This window comes from Camelus bactrianus, chromosome 23 (genome assembly GCF_048773025.1).
Source record: "Camelus bactrianus isolate YW-2024 breed Bactrian camel chromosome 23, ASM4877302v1, whole genome shotgun sequence".
In the NCBI taxonomy this organism is placed as follows: domain Eukaryota; kingdom Metazoa; phylum Chordata; class Mammalia; order Artiodactyla; family Camelidae; genus Camelus; species Camelus bactrianus.
The window spans coordinates 29,250,346-29,275,747 of NC_133561.1; the positions used below are offsets into that span (position 1 = coordinate 29,250,346).

General features: G+C 35.1%; 1 protein-coding gene across 5 annotated transcripts in view; it reads right to left on the bottom strand.

The window, feature by feature from the left end:
- Positions 1-436: 436 nt before the first annotated feature.
- Positions 437-25,402, bottom strand: part of LOC105078621 (membrane cofactor protein) — a 40,292-nt gene continuing 15,326 nt past the window's right edge. The window contains exons 4-14 of one of the 5 annotated variants that reach the window (XM_010967196.3): positions 23,942-24,027; positions 22,882-23,079; positions 17,426-17,608; positions 16,985-17,029; positions 16,844-16,876; positions 14,863-14,910; positions 10,911-10,961; positions 9,271-9,306; positions 8,711-8,771; positions 5,348-5,441; positions 437-3,120 (exon numbers count right to left, since the gene is read on the bottom strand). In XM_010967196.3, the coding sequence (XP_010965498.2) occupies positions 3,106-3,120; positions 5,348-5,441; positions 8,711-8,771; positions 9,271-9,306; positions 10,911-10,961; positions 14,863-14,910; positions 16,844-16,876; positions 16,985-17,029; positions 17,426-17,608; positions 22,882-23,079; positions 23,942-24,027 (850 nt within the window). In that variant the 3' untranslated portion in view covers positions 437-3,105. Of the gene's footprint in view, positions 3,121-5,347; positions 5,442-8,109; positions 8,156-8,710; positions 8,772-9,270; positions 9,307-10,910; positions 10,962-14,862; positions 14,911-16,843; positions 16,877-16,984; positions 17,030-17,425; positions 17,609-22,881; positions 23,080-23,941; positions 24,028-25,402 lie in introns of those variants that run through there. The other 4 variants (XM_045504502.2, XM_045504504.2, XM_045504499.2 and 1 more) reach the window with 4 other exon arrangements.

A 25,402-nucleotide genomic window follows, 5' to 3' on the forward strand; every position in this document is an offset into this window, starting at 1 on the left:
GCACAGAATGGACAACGTGAGCTGGGCCTTGGAAGATGCCCAGGATCAGACAGCACCAGAGGCACTTCTGGACAACAGTGAGCTAGGAGTTCAGCAGAGAGCACAGGGCAGACGGTCTGGCTTCAATGAGGGCAGGTTCTTCTGAAGTGTAGCAGAAAGAAGGCTTGGGAAGAAAAAGGGACAATAGTACAAAGCCGTCAAGTATCATGAAAGAAACGTGGACTTCATGCTGTAGGTAACGTGGTGGACGGAACACCTTTGAGCAGGGGAGGCACAGGACGGGCTGGGAGGGGAGATGCCTGGACACAGTTAAGGCTCAGACGTGGAGGACAGGAGTGATGATTGTGGGAGGAGAGTCCTTCCAGAAGAGGGACCTCAATTAGGAGCATGCTCTGATTCAAGATAAAACACATGGAAATAAACTCATCATCACGAATAAAAACCTCTCCAAACCTGCATTTTATTTTTCAGAATTCAAGTCTCAAAAAATGAACAATAAAGACAGGGGGGCTTCCCATTCAACTATGAATATATTCTTGCAGTTTTAAGAAAATTGTAAATTAAAATACATTTTTTCCCTCTTATTTAAATAAATATTTCTAGAGAAAAATGGTTTCCTCATTATGTGACAAATTATTTAAGACGTAATTTATATTTGCATACATATTTCAATTTCACATATAAATATGTTCAATTGGAAAGACTAATTTTGAAGTGGCAATTACTATAAAAAGCAGTTTATTTTGTAAGCAGAATGATCTTTGGTTGAAAACACTTGAGGGCTTTAGCAAGTACTAGTCACACCTTTCTTCTGAGCAGGTGCTACATTTTTGAGAACTATGTGAAAATGGGTACAGTAAAGCTTCAACTCTAATTAAGAATTCCTGTTAAGTTTTGCTCAAACTTGTCTTCCTAAGATGCCTCACCAGAGATTACAAAGGGAAGGGACACTTCCAGGACCTTATAAACAGGTCCTTAGGGAGTAAAACTGTTTACTCTGGTTCACTCTTGATCCACTCATATCCTTCTCAAGGCAACATTTCTTTGGCCCAATTTGTGCTACTAATTGGAAAATTGTACATCAAAACCTGTACAAATGTTGTTTGGGGCAGAGGGCAGCCCCTCCTCTTTGACCGCTGGCTCCTTTGAAAGCGGCCCTGCCTGGTGTGAGGACTGAGAAGGGGCTGGGAGCTGCCCCACCTGAGATAAAGAGCTACCTGAGCTGTTCCTCTTTCCTTCCCTTTGTATGACCGACAGCAAGTCCACAAAGTTAAGTTTGCTTTTCTGAAATACGTGGCTGAATCTTTACTCTGCCCTTTACAGATGAGAGGTGCCCATGGAGACAAAGATCCTGATGCAACTTGAGGTTACCTGATGAATTTACTCCCCACAAAACTGCCTACCGTCAGATGATGGGTTTGACATCTCCTTACTCAAGGAGAGAGAAAACCACCTAGAGCCAGAATTCAGCGTGGATTCTAATTCTCTTAAAGAGGGGACTTCTTTTTAAGAAGACTACAAGGCCACAGTGTTCACGTCTCACTGAGCTGGCCTTCCTGTTATGTGTGTGAGAGCCTCACTTTTCACAGAAGCAGGCAACTGAGGCTGAATTCTTCTTGATTTCTCAGACTGGCTTATTGTTATCAAAAGAGATGAAGAACAAGGCCGGACATAAACTTTATAGCTTCTCTAAATCATCAAGGAGTGACAAATAACTTTTAAGAATACTATTTTACCCTATTAAGTTTGAGAGTATTTTCCAGTAATTCTCTTAAAGAAGTCAAACTAGTTCAAATTCCCAGCATTCACTGTTCTTGTTCTTAATGTCCAAGGCCCAAAATAGTGTACACAGATTTGTCAAGGCTTTTTATGATAAATACATAAAGCACATTTTGTGGTTGTTAAAGAATGAGTCTTCAGAGTTGGCTTTAATCTTTGAAAAGAAAAAAAATTCAAAAAAATGACTTTCTTTACAAATGAAATGCAATTTCATTTTGAATCGTCATGCTGACACTGGAGATTTTATAGAGAAAATACTTTCCCACATTTAACACTACCAGGAATACTGTGTTGACTTGCCCTCTAAATAGAAGGGTTAAGGGAAAAAAGCAAGGTGTTCAAACTCAAATTCTTACACGTTTCAAAGAAGCATAAAGGAGGGTGCCTATTCTCAAGCCACGGTAAAATGTTAGCATTATCGCTTAACAGTTGCATTGCTGACAGTGTATGAAATCAGCTGATGATTTTTATAGATGTTTTCTTTTAGTATTGAGATATAATTTACGTCTAACATTGTGTAAATTTAAGGTGAACGGCATGATTTGATAATGTGTATGTTACAAAATGATTAACACACGAAATTTAGTTAACATCCATCACTTCCATGTGGTTTGAACTTTATAAAGATTTACTTTCTTAGCAACTTGGCAACATACAATATAGTGTCACCGCCTTAACTCCAGTCCCTGTCCTGTCCTTTACATCCCAGTCCTTGTCTGGCTGATAACTGCTGGTTCCTTTTCTGAGCACTTTCACTCAATTCCTGTCCCCACACACCCTGCCTCTGACAACCACGAATCTGATTTCTTTTCTACTGGCTTGGTTTTTTTTTTGGACTCCACATATAAAGTGAGATCATACAAGTATATCGTCCCTCTCTGTATGATTTATTCACTTAGCATAATTTCCTCAAGGTCCATCTGTGTTGTTGCAAATGGCAGGATTTCCTTCATTTTCATGGCTAAACTGTAGTCCACTATACATCAATTTTTCATCCACTCATCCATCAGTGGGCACTTGGGCTGTTTCCATGTCTCAGTTCTGTAAATAAGGCCGCAGTACACGGGGAGGGGCAGGGATCTCTTCCACTTGGTGATTCTGTTTCCTGAAATATACACCCAGGGTGGCATTACTGGCTCACATGTTGGTTCTGTTTTTGATTTTTTGAGGCCTCCGTTCCATTTTTCATCGTAGCTATACAAATTTACTGTAGGCTTAACATTTTAATAAAATAAAAACAAGGTGATGCATGGTTTTGGGGAAACCATTTAGGGCGTCTGCTCTCCTGAGGTAGTTGATTTATCCCGGTAAGCGCTGTATGAAGTACTAATCTCTGTTTTCCTACGAAGCAAGGTAAGGAGACAGCATCAGAGATGAACATACTTAAGTACAGAAATTACACTCCAGAAGCCCGTTTAGAACATGGACAATTATAAAAAACTATTACTAGTAAGAGTCGTTGAACTAGGAAATAAATTATTCTTTTCAACTAATTTCAAATGTTCAACCAGTTGCCCTCTAGACCCTTTTCTCTGTCCCTATATTATATATATATATTTTTTTCTCTCCAAGACAAGAAATGGAATAGTTACATATACTTAGTAAATATTTCTTTGTTTTAATTTAGGGCCAGTGGGGAGAGACTAGAGAGAAACACACATTCTCTTAACATTGCAATTTAAAAAGTGGCTCTGAGATGAAACCTTTAAAAAGCAATGATTCCAGCTGTGTTCAAGTTCAGTTTTGCCTTATTTACTCCTCACTGTCAAGGAAATGATGTGTTCTGGTAAGAGAATCTCCTAAGTGACTAAAACTCACAACACACTTTTTTTGTAAAAACAGACATCTTTCCAAAAGCTATCAATCAAGTCCAGCCTTGTCCAAAGAAATATAATGCAAGTCATACAGGAAATTGTGAATTTTCTAGAAGTCACATTAAAAAAAGGAAAAGAAGCAAGATTAGTTTTAATATAGCTCGCTTAACCCAGTATTCACGTACTATACATTCCTTTGCACTAAGTCTCTGAATCTGGTGTGTCCTTCGCACTCAAGCTCATCTTATGTAGGATAAGCCTCGTTTGCCGTCACAGCAGCCACCGAGGGCTACGGAGTCTGGAGCTGGAAAACGCAGTCCCAGTTCCTCCTCAGGAAACAGGGTAGACAGACCACACCAAATGTGGACCAGTCGGTTACTCAGAGCGTGCCCGCCCCAGCAAGCACTTTGGGATGCCGACCCCACGTCAGAGCTAACGGTGTTAATTTTGGAGATTCTACTAGTTCTCCTGGTGGGCGAGGCTTCACTGAACCACCACCGTCACAGCACTGTGTTTGTAACAGAGCCATCTTCCTAAGGACTACTGTGGTGGGTGACTCCTCCTGAATCCTCCAAAACCACTATATTTGTCTATTTTTTGAAAGCACTTCATTTTTTTCTAGTGGTACTGGACTCTTAAAAAAAAATAGAATTATAAATAGAAATTTAACATATGAGAAAAATAAATAAGCACTAATATAATTTTAAAGAAACATTCATTAGATATAACAAAAAAGCTATTCGAAGATGATTAAAATGTGAGTGTGAATGACTAATTCCAGTTATGTTATTACCTTCAGCATTCATTAAGTTATCTTCAGATGTTTACAGACACTTTGAAGTTCAGGTCTGTCTGAAAACTACCTTCCTAGTTGGCTTTAGCCTCAAAGGAACCCTAGGAGAACCACGCAGACACACAGGGCTAACCATTCTAGACTGCCGTTCTAGTTGGCATGTTTTGTCTTCCCCTTTGCTCCTGTGATCAAAGACACCACTTTGCTTTTAACAAGAAATTGCCCCTCCCCTTCCTGTTGGCCTTTGTAGAATCTGCTCCCAAACTCATGACTGTAACCTAGGGTAGAGCCTCAGATTATAAATCGTGGGAACGTATCTCCTCTCTTCCCAGCTACGCAGACACACGTTCTGGCACAAAAGAAGAGCTTCCAGTTCATCTCACATTCAAAGACAGAAGGTGGAGGGGGTTAAGTGACTTAAGGCAATGCATTTCATGATTGTTCAAAATCTGAGCATATTTTTGGTTGGTTTCTCTTCCATATGCTAGAAATATCCTGGTCAAGGGAAACACGTAAGTACCTTTACAGAGTTATTTACAAGGTGAAATTGAATAGCTTCACAAAACTAAAATGTGTTTTGGTTTCTGTCAAAGAACATTTTTCCTCCCTGCATTTAAAATGAACACATTCTATGATTTTTTCCCATTGGGCTAAAAATTCCAAGTTTTGGACTCGCAGCTGCTAGAAGGCAGAGGAAGGCAGACAGTCTGATGAAAGGATGAGGGGACACTGCTCTACTGGGGTCAAAGCCAAAGCTTGTCAGTGCACATTATTTTATATTAAATAGGGAAGGTCTGAGAAAACATCAATAATCTGGCAAAGGGAGCAGGAATCCTAGTGTCCTCTGAGGTGTTTACTGCTCACACATCTGAGCTCAGGTCATCCATATCTAAATAGTTATCGAATGTTTTTTCAGAAGAAAGGACATCTCTGAAAAGAAATGCAACAGAAAGCAAGATACCTTTTTTTTGATAAAAGCAAACCTTTCTTTCATCTCCTCTTCTCTGGGAGAAATACGATTGACTTCTCTGTGGCTCTCATCAGTTAGATACGCACTGAACAGAGGAAGGGAAAGGGCCGAATAAAATAGTGACGTCAAACCAAAAGGAAGCAAGATTGGCTAATAAGTGGGGTAAAATCAATGACAGCGGAAAATGGAAGTAAAGCTGACAATTAGGTTCATAAATTATGACTCTCCTGATTCTCCCTAGGAACTTGAAACAGAATTTAGTGCAAGAAGTGACTTTAACTTTGAAGGCTTATAGACCATGAAGCAGATCGAGTCTAAATGTCTGTGCAATCTGTCTGTCTCTGAAACCACTTAGCCTGAAATGAATAATGGAAAACTCAACATGATGAGATTGTATGAGGAGAAGTGGTCCTGGTCTCTGGCACCACAGAATCTAAGGCGACACACAGAGCTGGTATTAACTCCGGGTAATACTGTCTCAGAAATCAGTTTTATGATGCTGTGTATTTTCAGATGGATCTTCTGCACTGAAGACAGTTTCTTCCTGTGGCACAACTGTTTTTGCCCTAGGGAAGATTTCTGTAAAACTTCCATGACCCCTTGTTCTTCTGGAATGGTTCTAAGTTTTATAAATGTGCTCTCTCAACTAATTACAAAATCTTTGTTATTCATTAGTTTCTGTTTCAAAATTTTTGAAGTGCCTGATGAATACTCAAGAATTTGAGAACCAGGGATGTTTAAGTTAATTTGTAAGTTTTTGCCCCATGTCATTATACACCCCATCACCTCAACTGCATTTACCATTTATAATCTATCAAAAAGCTTTAATAAGATTCATTTAAGCAGACCACTTAAAAAATTATAAAGTTACTGAATCAGTCATTATTAATGTAAACATTAAAATAGTTTAAAAATTACAACAAATAATAAATATCCTTAATGGAAAAAAGAAAAAGAATCTAGTTACAGTTACTAAAATATATAAATTATGCAGTAACTCTAATGAACTTAGCGAACTCTCACTTAACCAGTGATGATTTACCGTGAGTAGAGAAAATCATGCATTTATGAAAACAGTATTCACAACAAATAATTGAAAACATTAAAGTAAACAAAAGGCATTTGTTTTTTGGAACCACACAGTTAGGACATGCAAAACAGGACTCAAGCAGTAGCAAAAGAGAGGGCAAGGGCTAGACTCCAAGTCTGCAAGGTGTGGCAGAAGAATTGCTAAGAAAGGAGACTGGAGGGAAAAGGAAGGAGGGTGTAATGATCCCATCAGACCAGCTGGGGTCCTAGTCTATTCTTAGTTGAGAACTAACACACAGAAAACTGTAGCAGAATACTTTAACCTTGTGTCCATTTTTCATCATAATTTAAATGATGTTTAACGATCTTAAAGATGGCTACTTACACAATTTTTGTGCTTTGCTATAAAGCCTGTAGCAGGGAAATTTTGTCCCCAAATTATCCTAAATACAAGTGTACATCAAATCCAGTCTGTATCAAGTTTTAACAGTTTGGGATCATCTGTGCACGGTATCCTGCTTCCAAAGTTATCCTTAGAGAAGTAACTGTATACATTTTTCAGTCTTATAAAAGAATTTCTAACGCAACAAAAGCAATTTGGGCGGGGGTGGTGTGGAGAGAATATAGACACTGAACAGTACTAAGAATATAATAAAAATATTTACTTTTGGAAAAGAAAAGCAAACTAAAGCTACGAATTACCCAACATCCTTTTAAAAAAGCATACACATAGAAGAGGAGTCTTTAAAAAATCCAGTTACTTTAAGCAGGTGAGGCATTTCCCAGTAAGCTTGCTGGTGCCTCTCACATTCACATGGGCACATCGGTAACAGTCTACACCCTGGTATTCATAGTGCAGTCAGGCCAGCAGCAGCATCAAGATGCTCGTGAGGCATGAGGTCTCAGACCTCTACTGCTACTGAAATTGTAGCCTGGGGGTACGATGCTCAGATAACTGTTCACCTTTGAAACCGGTATTATCATTAACGAGTAGCTAGATGAGAGTTTGGTTAATACTTGTTAGGGAACCTTCAAGTATTTTAGTGCAGGAATGGTTTATACAAAGAAGGAGAGTGAGGAGCAGAAAGCTATTTTGTTTTGCTTTCTTTTGAGGTTATTTCTAAATAAGCCTTTTTGACTTCTCAAATATTTCACTGACGGTGCTTCCTACTCAGACTGTTTTGTATCTGTAACTTTAAAAATATACTGCTGATAGAGAAATCAGATATGCGTATCATGTGTTCTGTAGGTATAAGATTTAAGATTCAAATTCAAATGTGGGTATTTTTAAAAGATAATTGAGAAATATAAAACAAGTTTGTGCCCTATATGAGTGAAGAATGTACTTTTATTACATGTTCCAAACCCGGTGATTAATATAAAACGAATATATATCATGAAACTATGAATACCAATAGTTTTTAATTATTAGTTTGATTCCAAAGCTATTTCCAATGCAATAGGGCAAAAAAAAAAAAAAACAAAAAACCACTAAAAATCAGAAATATCAAAGTGCCTAATCTTGGTCTATGCTCCAAGTTTTATTCTAAGTATTTCATTAGATTTTAATTATTTCATTAAAATTGAAGTTTGATTTTTAAAAACTCTATTCTCCTTAGAAGATACATATTTGTATCTGTTTTGAATTCTAAGTCCCCCCCCTTTACTTCATTTCTATAAATTAAAAGACAGATAAAATTAGTGAGGTGCCTTGTAAATCTTACCCCTCTCAGCAACTTTTAAGTTTAACCCCATCAGTTTTACTGCAACCTAGTAAATTAAAAGAACATAAGAGGGAAATCAAACAGTGTTGCTTTTAATTCTCCAGTTTAACTTGTATAAATAACAGCTCTAAAGGAAAGGAAATCAAATCAGGTATCTGGTAGCTTCTTACAACTACCCAAGTTAAACAGACAAACGGAAGCTTTCACCATAAAAATTCCAGTGAATCCAGCTGTCAATGTCTCCACAGCAAACCAATTTAAATTTAATCTTGGCCATTAGTTCAATCTAGGAACTAGGGTACATCTAGGGCAGGGAAGGCCCCATAATGACCTATGATTTGCTGCAGAATTTAAGCCTCAAATCCCACGGAAATTTTTCTTACATCATAACAGCTCAAGTGACCTGCACGGATTACTCTTGTTGCAATGATTTTAAAAGCAGCTGAAAATATTTTTAGCAAAGAAATGTTAATTCGGACAGCACACTCATGCAGGCACATTTTTAAAAGACAACACACAATACAGAGTACAAACAAAAACTGCACAAAAGTATGTCAACAGTAAGAAAGATCAGTAAGTTAAAAAGCATGCTTGATTTTACCTTTTGTTTTTGGAAAGACATTTGTATACGCAGGCACCAACTATTCCTCCCAAGACGACAGCTACAAGAGATTAGGAAACAAATGATACATGTAACTGTGAAAAATCATTGCCAAGATTCAAAATCTAACAGCAGAGATAAATTTGGGTCAGATTTCCATGGTCAGAAAATGTTATTTTATTTAAGAACATATACACTTATATTCCATCTGGACTCTTCAGCATCTAAATCCAATTCCCTGGATTAAACAGTCCACAATTAAGTCCCAGAAGAGCCCTTGATTAATTCAGAAAATAACTCAGAGCATATTTGGGAGACAAACTCATATGAGTAATTATCTTGAAACAACACACTTTATTTAGAGTTTGTTAGTACGTGGACATGTAGAATATAAAGCAGTAGACAAACGGCAATACAAGGGAGTATATTATATAAAAGTAAGTAATAATTTACTTTATTTCCAGCTATAGAGCTACAGGAACTCAGTAATCAATTAAAAATATTGCTCTTCTTTAAAGTAATGTCTTGATTTAATTGGTATCAAAGTTTGAGGTACTTACATACAGCAACAAAGATGCCAATGATGGGTCCTACACCTGAGGAAAAATGAAGATGGTTTGGGAGACAATTGAGCTCACAGGGTTCTCCAGACAGCAGCTGCATTGTAATTTGATCAGATCATCCCTAACTATAAAGAAAAAGGTATCAATCTAGTTTTGGCAGGACTGCTAGTGCTTCCACGTTATTTTGATCACAGAACCCTTCTAAACAGAGTCCAAGGTTAGGATCCACCTTAGCAAACGCTTAGCAGAAACCTCACTTTTCACTGTTTTGTGCTATAAATACCACAGCAGATTATTAGTAAAGGTTACTAAGGCAATCAGAATTGCCTAGATTAGAGCAAAATCTTTTAAAAAATGTACTGTCCCATTATAGGTGGTTTAGGGAGGTGGGGTGTAGCTCAGTGGTAGAGTGCCTGCCTAGCATGCACGAGGTCCTGGGTTCAATTCCCCATACCTCCATCTAAAAAAACCAAATAAATCTAATCACCTCCCCCTTAAAAACAAAACAAAAAAAAGGACTCCATTATAGTTTAGTTCAACATTCAGTCTATTATTACTAATGGTTTTGTTAGAAATTTAACATGTCTTTTTCCCTAAGTGGGTCCGTTCAATAAGTCATAAATGGGCTTCTATTAATCTATCACAGAGATGCTTTTTCAGAGTCTTGACAAACAATACTTTATCATATCATCACAGCTCCTATTCCCTCTTCCCTCCAATTAAGGCATCGTCCTAATTCCCAAGAGGACTCTCTAAGAATGTAAATGAAACACCAGGACACATGGATAGCAATTACACACAGAAATGTAAACATGCATTTCTGACTACCCAGAGAGCTATAAATAATACTACCAAGTCTTAATTCTTCTTAGCCATGTTCATCAGTAGTACCTCTGCTTCTGACTGTCATTATTTTTATCATCTGTAACTCAGAGTATAAAATGTCACGTTCAGCTCTGCCTTTTTCATTTCATAAATATCATCAAGTGAAAGCATCCTAAGATGGCACTAGATTTACTTGGCACAGTGGCAGTTTGACCACAGTGTTCAGAGGGAAAACGTAACAAGCCTAAAGTGCATTTTATAAAGTAAGATTACCTTTACTAAACTAATCTAATGTAAAGAAAAGTTATAGATATTTTCTTCATTTCCTTATCAATAAATCTTTAACTTTCATTACAACTATACTTCATCAAGCTCTTTGACACAGACTGGGTGAACTGTGAGCCTGCATAAAGTGTGCTTCCCCAACTGGTAGAACTTTAAGGCCTGTGTATACAAGGTACCAACAGAAAGAAAATGTATCTAAAAATAGCCAGTATGAAGTAACAGTATCACATGGAAAGCAAGTTATGTTTTATATATTTTAAACTACATATAACCATATTATTTAAGAAAGTAAACTTATCATGTTAGGAATCCTAAGTTGAGGAACCTCTTAAAAACTGTATTATCTATATGTGTCCACACATACTACCACTTACATTTGTCATGGTACCTGTGACTTTACAATTATTTAGAATGTACAATTTTACAATCACAAATAGAACAATTATTCCTTCTCTAACTACAGATAGAGGTAATATGTAGAAAACTAGGGCCTCATAATTCAGAGTAATTAACAACCAAAATAATACCTAAATGCTTATTGTCTTCAGGTGCTGATTCATCAGTGGGCCTGGGATGTCCTAGAAAAAAGGAAAATGGAAGTAAAAAATAGGAGAAAAGAAAAAACTATAAAGCTTAAAGTGCTCTAAATACGTAGGCTTTGACTTTATTTTTGTATAAAACCCTTATAATTTCATTTTCCTTAATAAAATATATTAATGTTTCTCATTAAAAGTAGTACCAAAATATTATATATTTATATTCAATGTCAAAGTATTATTCTTCCTGTCTAGTAACATTTCCTGGGACAATACTCTGTGGTGCAGCAAGCAAATTTATCATTAATGTGTTGTCAGAATTAGCCTATCAATTCAACATGATTATACTTAAATTTAAAGATATAAAAAACACAAACATGTGGAGGCAAACAAGATGCTATCAAACAAGTAGCGGATAACTGATGTAATCAAGGAAGGAATTTTAAAAGACACCTGGAGACAAATGAAAACAAAATATAACAATCCAAAATCTCTGGGACACAGCAAAAGTAGTTCTAAGAGAGAAGTGTATATCAACACAAGTCTACCTCAGGCAACAAGAAAAATCTCAAATAACCAAAACTTCCACCAAACCAACTAGAAAAAGAACAAACAAAAGCCAAAGCTAGTAGAAGGAAAGAAACCACAAAGATCAGAATAAAAATAAGTGAAACAGAAACTAAAAAAAAAAAAAGAAACAAACAAAAACAGGAAAGATCAATGAAACTAAGAGCTGGTTCTTTGAAAAGATAAACAAAATTGATAAACCTTTAGCCAGGCTCATTGAGAAAAAAAGAGACATGGCTTAAATAAATAAAACCAGAAATGAAAAAGAAAGTACAACCCAAATCACAGAAACACAAAGGATCATTAAGAGATTACTATGAATAATTATAAGCTAGTAAGATGGACAACCTAGAACAAATGGACAAATTCCTAAAAATACACAATCTTCAAAGACTGACTCAGGAAGAAATAGAAAATATGAACAGATCAATTACCAGTAAAGAAACTGAATCAGTAATTTAAAAACTCCCAAGAAACAAAAGTCCAGGACCAGATGGCTTCACAGGTAAATTCAACCAGACTTTAAAAGAAGAATTTTAACACCGCTCTTTCTCAAGCTATTATAAAACACTGCAGAGGAAGTACCCTTCTGACCACATTCTACAAGGCCAGCATCACCCTAATACCAAAATCAGACAAAGAAATTACAAAAAAAAAAAAAAAAAAAAAAAAGAAATTACAAGCCAATATCACTGATGAACACAGATATAAAAGTCCTCAACAAAATATGAGCAAGCCAAATCCAACAACACATTAAAAGGATCACACACCATGATCAAGTGAGATTTATCCCAGGGATGCAAGGATGGTGCAACACCCACAAATTAATCAATGTATAACCATATTAACAAACTGAAGAATAAGAATCATTTGATCATCTCAGCAGATGCAAAAAGAGCTTCTGACAAAATTCAGCATCCAATTACGATAAAAACTCTCCACAAAGTGGATATAGAATGAACATACCTCAACATAATAAAGGCAATATATGACAAGCCCACAGCTAATATCATACTCAACAGTAAAAAGCTGAAAGTATTTCCTCTAAGATCTGGAACAAGACAAGGATGCCCACTCTTGCCACTTTTATTCAACATAGTTTTCCAAGTCCTAGCCATAAGCAACCAGACTAATCCAAATTGGAAAGGAAGAAATGAAATTGTCACTGTTTGCAAATGACATACTATACATAGGAAAATCACATAGATGCCACCAAAAACCTTCTAGATCTTATCAATAAATGTAAAGTTGCATGATACAAAATTAATACAGAGATCTGCTGTGTTTTTATACACTAACAACAGACCATTGGAAAGAGAAATTAAGAAAACAATCCTGTTTGCAATCACATCAAAAGAATAAAATACCAAGGAATAAGGAGGTAAAAGACTTGTACTCACAAAACTGTAAGACACTGATGAAAGAAACTGAGGACTACATAAACAGATGGAAAGACATACCTTGCTCATGGATTGCAAGAATTAATATTGTTAAAATGACCATATATCCCAAGGTAATCTACAGATTCAATGCAATCCCTATCAAAATACCAATGGCGTTTCTCACAGAATAGAAACAATAATTCTAAGATTTATATGGAAACACAGAAGACACCAAATAGCCAAAACAATCTTAAGAAAGAATAACAAAGCTAGAGGTATCACATGCCCTGATTTAAAATCATACTACAAAGCTATAGTCATCAAAACAGTATGGCACTGCCATTAAAACAGACACACAGATGAGTGGAATACAAGAGAATGTCCAGAAATGAACCCACCCCTATATGGGAAATTATCTACAATAAAGGAGGCAAGAATATACAATGGGGCAGAGATAGCCTCTTCAATAAATGGTATTGGGCAAACTGGAAAGCTACCTGAAAAAGAATCAAACTGGACTACCCACTCACAAAATATACAAAAATAAATTCAAAATGGATTAAAGACTTAAATGTAAGACCTGAAACCATAATACTTGTAGAATAAAACATAGGGAATATACTTTTTTACTTCTGCCTTAGAAATATTTTTTTGGATATATCTCCTCAGGAAAGGGAAATAAAAGTTAAAAAAAAAAAAAAGGGATTACATCAAGCTAAAAAGCTTTTGCACAGCAAAAGAAAAGTCAGTAAAAGGAAAAGGCTACATACTAAATTGGAGAAGATACTTGCAAATGATGTATCTGACAGGGGGTTAATATTCAAAATATACAAAGAACTCATACAGCTCAACATAAATAAAAAAAAGATCCAATTAAAAAATGGGCAGAACACCTGAATAGACATTTTTCTAAAGAACTCATACAGATGGCTAACAGGCACAAGAAAAGATGCTCAAGATCACTACTCATCAGGAAATGCAAATCACAAGAACAATGAGGTATCACCTGTCAGAATGGCTATCATCAAAAAGACAACAAATAACAAATATTGGTGGGGATGTGGAATAAAATAAGTTATTGTACACTATTGGCAGGAATGTAAATTGATGCAGCTACTATTGAAAACACTATGGAGAGTCCTCCAAAAATTAAAACTAGAACCACCATTCAATCCAGCACTGCGTATTCCACTTCTGAGTATTTCTCCTAGTGAAATAAAAACACTTATTCAAAAAGCATATGCATCCCTATGTTCTGGAGCATTATTTACAATAGCCAAGATATGGAAGCAATGTAAGTGCCCATCCATAGATGAATGGGTATATATACATATCTCATATCTTCTTTATCCATTCATACACACACACACACATATACACACACATATTAATACACAGAATGGAATATTACAGCCATAAGAAAGGATGAAATCTTGTCACCTGCAACAACATGGATAGACCTAGAGGGGATTATGCTAAGCGAAATAAGTCAGACTACACATATAAAAATGTTGATGTACAGAAATAGATAAAAAGACACCCTAAACTATTAAGTGATGATTCAGAAAATGGACTAGAAAAAGAGAAAGAGAAATACTCTTTTACTCTGTATGCTTACATAGTGTTTGAAATTATACAAATTTATATTCATATACTATTTATGTAATAAAAAGTTCGAAAAAGCAATATATGTCCATTCATATAAAATCTTTTTAAATGACTAGTAAAAAATAAGCCAAAGGGGGAAAAAAAAAAACCTAGGAAAAAAGTTCATTTTAAACCAGCTTTAATTTACAATGATTTCAACAAGAAAAATATTTTAGAAACCAAACAGAAAAATGAGGAAAGGACATGAATAAATAAATATAAATGAAAAGAAGTTCAGCTACATTGATAATAAAAGAAATGCAAATTATACATGATATCATGTCTCACCCCTCACTGTATAAAGTTCTAAACAATGTAAGTAGGATAAAGAACTACTGATACTCAACCTGGATGACTTGATCCTGGAGACACAGTTGGAGAAGTGGGCTTGGAACCTGGAAAAATAAATTTGATTCAATTCACCAGCCTTATCAATACAAAATTATGCATTTAATTTTGATTTGTGATTTTTTTTAAAAGATTATTTCACAAAACGAGTTATTTCTCAAAATAAGAAATACATATACTTCCTAAACTTTGCTATTCTCCTTCTTGGAAGTTAACCTAAATATATATTTATATAAGTACATAAGAATGTATGCATAAGAACACTCACTATGGCTTTGTATTATATAATGGAAATCTGAGAAGTTAACTAATGATAAATCATAAAAATAATGTGTTCAGAATAAATATGAATCTTTCAAAAATACCATTCACACAGTATCATATTACATAATTTGTAATATGTAACAAATTTTCCACTTAGCATTTTGCTCAGATTTTTTCATATTTGCACAATCAGATCTACCTTATCACCATTTTATGTCACCACTGACCCTTTTCATTGTCTTTCTCTAACTGATGATAAAAAATGTTTGATAGACTCATGTGGAATCTTGATTTTCAATATTTAAAAAAAGATCCCTGTAGTTTATCTTCTTTACAAACTTGTCCTTACAACCAATTCTCTCTTCTTTCAAACACTGAACTGTATCAGTGTTTTTAAATCCTTTATGAAATGCTTATTATGGTCATCTCTTTCTAAAGAGGATATCAACAAACACAGTATATCAACAGTGCATATTCCCATGAGGACCATGTGAGAAAACATGGATGGGTCAATGAGTATAAATTTTATATGCAATCTTTATATATCATCCACCAAAAAATCATCTCTTTTCCACCAAAACTTCATAGCACTCACCAAGGTACTCAAGGGGCTACTGAGTATCATGTTTACAGGACTTAGAAAAAAGTGCCCTAATTACCATGTCAGCATGAATAGTTCCCATCAATCCTTTAAAATATTAGGACAATATGAAATAAACAAATTAGAAGTCAATAATGGACATCTGTTTGAGTCATTAAACAATGGTAAACTAGAGCCCACAGAAGTGATGCTAGTTGAGTAAGCAGAGCCTCCCTAGCACCCTGAGCCCCCTCTGCCCAGGCTAATGCTCTCTACTCTTCCTCTTGCTTCTGCTGCAGCCAGAGAGAAGCCAGAGACAGCAGCTCTGAAATCAGGGAGACAATTCCTTCTACCTGAAATAGTCTCTCAAGATTTAAGCAGAGCAGCTGATCAGCAGTCCATGCCGGAAAGCACCCATTTCATTTCAATAAGTAAGGATTTTTCCTGCCTTTTAGTTGCTATGAAATTTACTTTCTGTTGCCACATAAAAATGCTCAGTAAAGAGAAAAATAATAACTGTATGAGGTGGGGAGTGGTAGGGGTGCCAGAAATACAGGTCTTCTTCTGGTGACAATAGAAATTTCCAAGTTTGTAAAATGAACGAAACTGGTTGCGGTCCAGGAAATGAATGAAACATAGTCCCGAACCCAGAAGGTACTCTGTGAAGGTGTGAACAGATCACTTTTCATTTTAAAATAATCAAGTTGATGACATAGAAAACATACATATTAAAAAAAAAAAAAGCCATGGACCTTCTTCCTCACTAATATTAATTTTAGAGATATTGTAATTCATTCAAGCTATTTTTAAGTGCTTCCTAGATGCCAAGCACTCTGCTGTTTTTAATCTATCCCATTTTAAATTTACTATCACTCAGTAAGGAAGGCATTACATTATTTTACATGTAAGTAAATATGTTTAAAGTTTACTTAACTTGCCACCTGCTTATATCTGCAGACTACAGAAAATGATTTTAGAATCACTAAGTGTAACAACTAAAATAGCTGTTAATATATTCTTCCTCCTTTCATTATTAAATTGATGAACGAGTGTAAATCATAGGAATTTAAAAAATTTTTTAAAAATCACAAGGAATTCAAAGGATTTTGAAATATATAAGCAGGAAGTTACTAAACCTGGGACACTGGGAATTGGAGGTTGAGTCGACACTGGAAAACAAAAAATGGAGATTGGATCAAACACTTGGGAGTGACTGCTGGCATTTCCACCAGGAACTTAAACGATTTTTGAAAAATACACGCAGGCAGTTACTAAACCTGAGACACTGGAAATTGGAGATTGGGTACTGGGAATAGTCGACTCTGGAAAACAAAATAATGTAGACCGAATCAAACACTTGGGAAGTACTACTTTCTTTTCATTATTATGAATTATGCCTCTCATTCTTGACTGACTTAGCTAAAACTTCCTATGCTTCAATTTACTCTGAAAAATGGTCACTATTCATTTTTATAGAAGTGCCGAACTAGAGAAATTTATACACCTGTATAATGTACATAAAATGCTAAGACACTATAAAGACATACAAAATTACAACAGCAGACTTCTTTGTGAATGTGAAGTCATACACCTATCACAGAAATGAGTATTAGACAGTTCAATACAAAAAGTGTTTCTTTTCAATTATTCTGTATCACTGATATTTAATGTCCTTAAAATATAACAAAGAAAACAAAAAGGAAAAATAATATTCATACCTTTAACACATTTTGGTATTGGAGGCTCCCATGCACTGTTTGCATTACAGAAAACTGTGTTGCTGCCAATAAGAGTAAAACCTTCCTTGCATTTAAATATAACTTTCGCTTTGTAGTAAAATTTTGTTCCAAATCCTGATATGATTTCTCCATCTTGGAGTACTGGATATTCACATTTGACCACTGAAAAGTGAGGAAGTTCTAGAATTAATGGAAAGCTACTTTCACATTATGACCAGAAAAACTAGTACAAAGTTATAATTTCCAGTGGGAAGAAAGAGGCAAGGAATGAAAAGCAAGATGTTAACTGAAAAGAAAAAAAAAAAAAAGGCTTTATTTGTGCATTTGAATTCCAGGCAAACAGATTTAGACAAATGTAATCTTTCCAACCTGAGACAGACTATCATTACAGTTTATTGGTCTTTCTTACATTTTCTTTACATTACTGTCAAGTTCTGAGAAAGGTCTGACTACCAGATAACAAATTCAGGGTAAGTTTAAAAGCAACTTTTATACTCTTCAGCTTTTTTTTTTTTTTTAATCATGCTGACACTAATTACGTACTCTGCTTTTTTAAAAAGGTAGCAAAGACTTTTCTGAGAAGGTAATACTTGAGGTCAAATTTAAAAGTTGCAAAGAAGCTACTCATGCTAAGATATGAAAAAGGAAGATTTCAGGTAGCAACAATACTTAGGAACTGGGATGTTCAAGAAATACAAAGGCCACTGGAGTTTGGGCAGTGTTTTCCAAACATTCCGGACTGCAACCCAGACATTAAGAAACACATTTAAAGTTGTAAACTAGTATATAAGCACACAGGCCTGAGATAATGTTATGTGATAATGTTAAAAGTTAATATTTAGCCTTCACACCAGTGTGCTCTGATATTTCTCACTCCTCTTTGTAAAGAGTAAAATACTCAAGGTTGACATCAGGGTTCATTAATGGGTTTGGCAGAATTCAGAGAAAAAACAAAACTAAAAAACACTGGGCTGGGCAGTGAGTTCCAGAGAACATCTTACAAGATTAAATCTGAGCAGTGGATGAGGGCCAGATAGCAGAAAGCCTTTTAAACCAGAAGAGTGTTCTTCCTCCTTTCCTGTGGATCTGAATTTCCAGCAGGTATCATTTCTCTTCCACCGGCAGAACTTCCTTATTAATTCTCGTGTTCAGGTCAGGTAATGACAAATTCTCTTAGCTTTTATTTAGCTACAACTGGTTTTATTTGTTTCACCTTCAGTTTTGAAAGGTTTCTCCTTGATAGACAATTCTAGCTTAAGTGCTTCATTCTTCTTTCAGCACGTTAGCAGAAATCATCGCCCTTTAGTCTCTGCAGTTCCTTAAGAAAAGTCACTTATTGTTCTTACCTTGGGGCCAGGAGAGTGAGGATGTAATAGGTTTAGGTTTTGTTTTTCCCTCTCACTGGGTGCTTTTTTCTTTTGTCTTCAATAGTTTTTCAATGATGTGTTTAGTTTAGTGGGGGTTTCTTGGTAAATTTTTGACATTTATTCTGCTAGGGTCAGTGAATTTCCTGGACCTGTAGGGTTGTTGTTTTGGATGAAATTTGGATAATTTGGGGCCAGTATTTACTGAAATGATTTTCTACCTTGTTCTCTGTCCTCTCTTCTGAAACATCAATTGCATATATGTTTGACTCCTTGCTTTCCCTCCCATAGGGCTATCTTTTTTCTGGTTTTTTTTTTTTTTTCCTGTTTCTTTTTTGAACCATTCTTTTCAAATCATGTTGCATTTCTACTGTCCTATCTTCATATTCACTGATTTTTTTTCACTTTTGGGCCTATCCATTTTTTTTTTTTTACTTTACATTAGGGTTCACTCCTGATGTTGTACATTCTATGGGTTTTGACAAATGCATGACATGTAGCCACCACTATAGTATCATACAGAGTAATTTCATTGCCCTAAAAATCCCTTGTGCTCCATCTATTTATCTGTCCCTCCCTCTCCCCAAACCACTGGAAACCACGATCTTTTTATTGCTTCTCCAGCTGTGCCTTTTCCAGAATGTCATTTGGTTGGAATTGTACAGTTTGTAGCCTTTTCAAACTGACTTCTTTCATTTAGTAATATGTCTTTTAAATTTCATTTAGTTTCATTTAGTAATATGTCTTTCATGGCTTGATAGATTTTTTTTTTTTACTGCACATATATTTTTAAATTTAGGTATATGTATTGTTCATTGTTTCTAAGAATATTTAGAGCTTTAGCTTTTTAAACTTACAGTTAACAAAAAAATAAAGCTAACCACAAAATAAGAATTAACTCAAAAAAATACTCACACCCTGCTATTAACAGCAACATTATTTATAATTGCCAAGATATGGAAGCATCCTAAGTGCATAACAATAGTTGAATAGATAATGGAGATGAAGTATATATACACACACACACACACACACACACACACACATATATATATATATACATATATTTGGAATACAACTCACCCATAAAAAAGGATATTTTGCCATTTGCGTGGGCCTATCCACTCTTAATTGCACCTAATGATTTTCTTTTAAGTTAGTTTCACTAGATATAAAGTACACACAAGAAAACTCACTCTTTTAAGTCTACAGCTGTATTAGTTTTGATAAATTTAAATAATCATGTAATAACTACAATAACATGAGAAAATTCTGTTACCTCCAAACACTTTATGCCACTTTGTAATTAACCCTCCCAACCTTTCAACTACCTTCCCTAACTAACCAACCACTGATCCGTTTTCTATCTCTATAGTGTTGCTTTTTCAGAATGTCATGCGTTGCTCCCATGCTTGGCTATTGTAAATAGTGCTGCTACGAGCACTAGGATTCATGTATCTTTTTGAATTAGAGTTTTCACTTTTTCTGGATATATATCCAAGGAGTGAGATTGCTCAATCAAATAGAGAGCTCTATTTTTAGTTTTTTAAGGAACTGCACAGGTTTTCACAGTGGCTGCACCAATTTGTTTATTTTTGCTTTTACTCCTTTTGGCTTGGGAGACTAACCTAAGAAAATATTGATACAACTTATGTCAGAGTGTTTTGCCTATGTTTTATAGTGTCATATCTTTTTATGTTTTATATATGTCACATCATATATTTAGATCTTTAAACACCGTTTTGAGTTTATTTTTGTATACGGTTTGAGGGAATGTTCTCATTTCACTGTTTCACATGCAGCTGTCCAGCTTTCCCAAGACCACTTGTTGAAGAGACTGTCTTTTCTCCATTGTATATTCTTGCCTCCTCTGTCATAGATTAGTTGACCATAGGTGTGTGGGTTTATTTCTGGGCTCTCTATTCTGTTCCATTGATCTGTGTGTCTGTTTTTGGGTCAATACCACACTGTTTTGATGTCTATAGCTTTGTAGCATCGTCTGAAGTCTGGAAGGATTATACCTTGAGTTTTGTACTTTTTTCTCAGGATTGCTTTGGCAATTCTGGGTCTTTTATGGTTCCATATAAATTTTAGGATTATCTGTCCTACTTCTGTGGAAAATGTCATGGGTACTCTGATACAGGTGGCATTAAATGTACAGACTGCTGTAGGTAGTATGGCTATTTTAACAATGTCAATTCTTCCAATCCAAGAGCACAGAATATCTTTCCATTTCTTTGAATCATTTTCAGATTCCTTTATCAATGTTTTATACTTTTCAGTGTATAGGTCTTTCACTTTCTTGGTTAATTTTATTCCTAGGTTGTTTTTTTTTTTTTCCAGATGTGATTTTCAAACAGGATTTTTTTTTTTAACTTTCTCTTTCTAGTATTTCATCATTAGGGTAAAGAATGCAACAGATTTCTGTATATTAATCTTGTGTCCTGCTACCTTGCTGAATTCATACATTACTTCTAATAGCTTTTGTGTAGAGACTTTCTCTATATAGACTATCATGTTATTTTCAAATAGTGACAGCTTGACTTCTTCCCTTCTATTTTGGATAGTGTTTATTTTCTTTTCCCTGTCTGATCGCTGTGGCTAGGATTTCTGGTATTATGCTGAACAGAGTTAGTGAGAGTGTGCATCCTTGTCTTCCTGAATTTCAGGAAGGCTTTCAGCTTTTCACTTTTGAGTGCTATGTTGGCTATGGGTTTGTCGTAAATGAACTTTATTATGTTGAGAGATGTTCCCACTATGTGTGGCTTGGTAAGAGTTCTTATCATGAACAGATGTTGAATTTTGTCAAATGTTTTTATGCATTTGACAAAATTTCCTTCTGCACAAGTATGGTTTGACATACAGAAATCAGTGCGATACACCACAGTAATAAAAAGGAAAGACAAAAACTACACACTAGAAGGTTTAAGTTGTCAAATTTACAGGCATAAAGTTGGTTATTTCCTTATTGTCCTTTAAATGTCTGCAAGATACTTAGTAGTCTCTTTTCACTCTGAATATCGGTAATTTTTACCTTGTTTTCCCGTCAAACTGGCTATAGGTTTACCCACTTTATCAACCTTTTTCAAGAACCAGGTATTGATTTCTTTGATTCTTTCTATTTTCAATTTCATTCATTTCTCTGTATCTTTATTGTTTCCTTCTATTTCCTTATTCTGGGTTTAATTTGCACTTCTTTTTTGTATCTTATGGTGGAAGGTTAGATTACTGATTTGAGACTTCTCTTTTTCTAATATAAGTATTTCATGCCATGAATAGACTTCTAAGCAATGCCTTTGCTGAGTCCCACAGGTTTTGATATTTTGATATGTTGTGTTTTCATTTTTATTATATTCAAAGTACTTTCCAAATAGCCTTCTTACTTTGTCTTTGATTCAGGAGTTACACATGTCTTGCCTAAATATTTGGGGGTATTCTAGATTATTTCTGTTTTGATTTCTATATTCATCTCATTTTGATCAGGTAATGTACTCTGAATAATTTTCAGTTCTTTGAAATTTGGTTAAAAAATTATCTTATTGCATAGACTATGGTATTACAGAATGTTCTGTGTTCACTTGAGAATAGTAAATATTTTGCTAAATATTCAGTGGATCCTTTATTTCAAGAGTCCAAACCCCTCCAGGGCCTCCCCACTTTTGGTCATGTGCTAATGACTTAAATACTGTTTTTTAAATAAGATTTGTCCAGAGTTTTCTAATCATTATCTGTGAGGCAATTAGACTTTTACAATTTACTCTACCATTTCCTACAGCCAAAACTCTTGTAGTAAAAAATAACACTTTCTTATGTGTGAGACAGTGTGTGTTCAGTTTTTTGATGCTATCATGGAAAAAATCCTACACAAATAGCTCACAACGCAGAGTGAGAGGTGGCAAACTCTACTACTAGAAGTATTACTATTTGATTTGACTCATATTAAATTAAATTAGAAACCATTTAACAGAGGAGCAAGCACATATGGCTGTTTTTACTTGTAGGTAAAACTATTTAGATAGTGTTTCCACAGTATTTACAAATGAAGAAGGAAATGAATGGAAATGTCATTACCTTTACACTCAGGAGGCTCACTATTCCACTTGTCATTCCCAACGCAAACAAGCGTGCTGTTTCCAACAAGTGAATATTCATCTGGTCCATTAGAAGGATCACAACTATAAGTTACCACTTCATTGTATTCAAATACTTCCTTGTGGCTATTGGTGTATTTTCCATTTAGAATTTTTCCAGGTGGTTGACAAAAAATCTCTTAAAAACGGGAAAAAAAAAAAAAAGAGGACATGAAAAGCAAAAGGAAAGGTAAAAGATTAAACAGCACTAGTAAAGTCCTATGAATTGCCTTCAATAAAGTCAGTAACGTATGATTCCTACAAGCCAGTTGTGAATCCAATATCCATTTAGAAGGAAGTTTCTATGAGAAAATGTATTATCCTAAATTCAAACTATTAATGTAGAAGCAAACATTTAGCATATAACTTCTTAAGTAACTATTTTAAATACCTATCTGAAATACATATATTTATCTGCAAGGTCATACTGAGTTCTGTTCTCATCATTAGAGATGCAGAAAATTTAATGATATAATATAATTATGATTAAGAAGAGAACTCAGTGCTAGTTGAGAAATGCTTCATAATTTGTAAATATAGCTATTTGCTAAAATCAGTTGTTCACATTAATACCAAGCATTACTGTTACTTTTCACTTTCATCTTTACAAGTGTATGGTGAAATTTCCCAGAGGCGTCAGATTGTGTGAATTTGCAAAAGACTGAATCCAGATGTCTTTCTTTAAGCCAGATACTGAAGAAATTTGAAAATATGTAAACCAATGCCGCTATTCTCATTATTTGTTTTGGAAAGGTTTGATTTTTCATGAAAATTATGTTGCATATATTAACCAGCACTGAGCTTATTCTTCTTAAAAATGAAGTAATAAGTAATTATTTTAAAAACTTTTCAGTTTTAATTCTAGTATAACAAATATCAATAGATACAACCCATATAAAGAAAAGCTCTTTGGTGTCAATGCTAATTTAAAAGCATAAAAAGGTCTGAGGTCAAAAGTTACAGAACTGCCGCTCCATATTCTAAAGAGGGAATATACTTACTTTCACATATTGGGGAGCTATCACTCCAGTACACAGAATTGTCATTAGCTTGACAATACCGAATAGCTGGCCCAGCTAAGTAATAACTAAATGAGAAAAGAAAAGTTACTATATTCTTCAGCAATTACAAGATGGACATCATAAAAACAATTTTATATGGTTGTTTTTCTGAACTACAGTAACTTGAGGGAGAAGTTTCTTAAAAAAGTATAATGGAAGTGCTAACTAAATCTGCAACTTAATCAAATAAAGAGTTTTAAAACATGCACACACATTGACCTACAGCAAAATGTCCAAATAATTCTGTCGTGCCTGTCAGTCTGGCCCCCTTTGCTGTCTCAGGCAAACGCATCACACATTCACTTCTATGCTTCTGCTCACATGATTCTGCTCAGTGAGGACTGAGCAGAGAGATCAGGCCCTAGAGCTTGCCTGCCTGCATTCAGGTTCCAGCTCTGAGACTGGCTTCTTAATTTGAGCTTGGACAAGCCCCTAATGTTTCTTTTGCTCAGTTTCCTCATCTATGAAAAGGGGGATAATAGAACATACTTCAAGGGCTTGAGGATTGGATGAATTAGTATCTGGCACATAGTGAGTACTAGGTAAGTTTTAGCTCTTATTAATACTCTTTACATCAGAACACAAGCACATCTCATTTCATTGTTCTTCACTTTATTGAGTTTTTAATAAATTGAAGGTGTGTGGCAACTCTGTATTGAGCAAAACTATTTGCACCATTTTCCCAACAATGTTTGCTCACTTCATATCTCTGTGTCACATTTTGGTAAATCTCACACATATCAAACATCATCATCATCATCATCATCATCATTCTTCTTTGTTTTGGTGATCCGTGATCTGTGGTCAGTGCTCTTTAATGTTACTACTGCAACTCACTGAAGGCCCAGATTACGGCTAGCATTTTTTGGCAACATAGTATTTTTAAATTAAGGTATATACATCTTTTTAGACATAATTCTATCGCATACTTAATAGACTACAGTAGACTGTAAACATATGTAAAAAACTTAATTTGATTTGCTTTACGCAGTGGTCTAGAACTCAAAGTGCACTACACCCAAGGCATGCCTGTATCTTTTCCAGTAGCAGCTCAGGAATACTCCTACTCAATGAAGTCTTCTCTGATGATTTAAATTCACAGTACGCTCTCTTCCTTCTGGACTCTCATTGGAATCATCATGAATGACTGAACAGCCTATTTGGTACTTTTCATTTACAATTTTGTTTGATGCCTCTCTGTATATATCATGTTTCTCAATAAGACTACGACTTCTCTGAGAAGAGTCTATGTCTTAAACTTTTGATACACCTAAAAGTCCCTAGCAGGCTCTCCCTATATAATCAGTCACTTCGTGTTTCACTACTTTTCCTTGGTCAAGTTAAAAAATACGGAGTGTAACTGCCTGTACCTTACTTCCAGCTGACTTTTTCCCAAAGGCT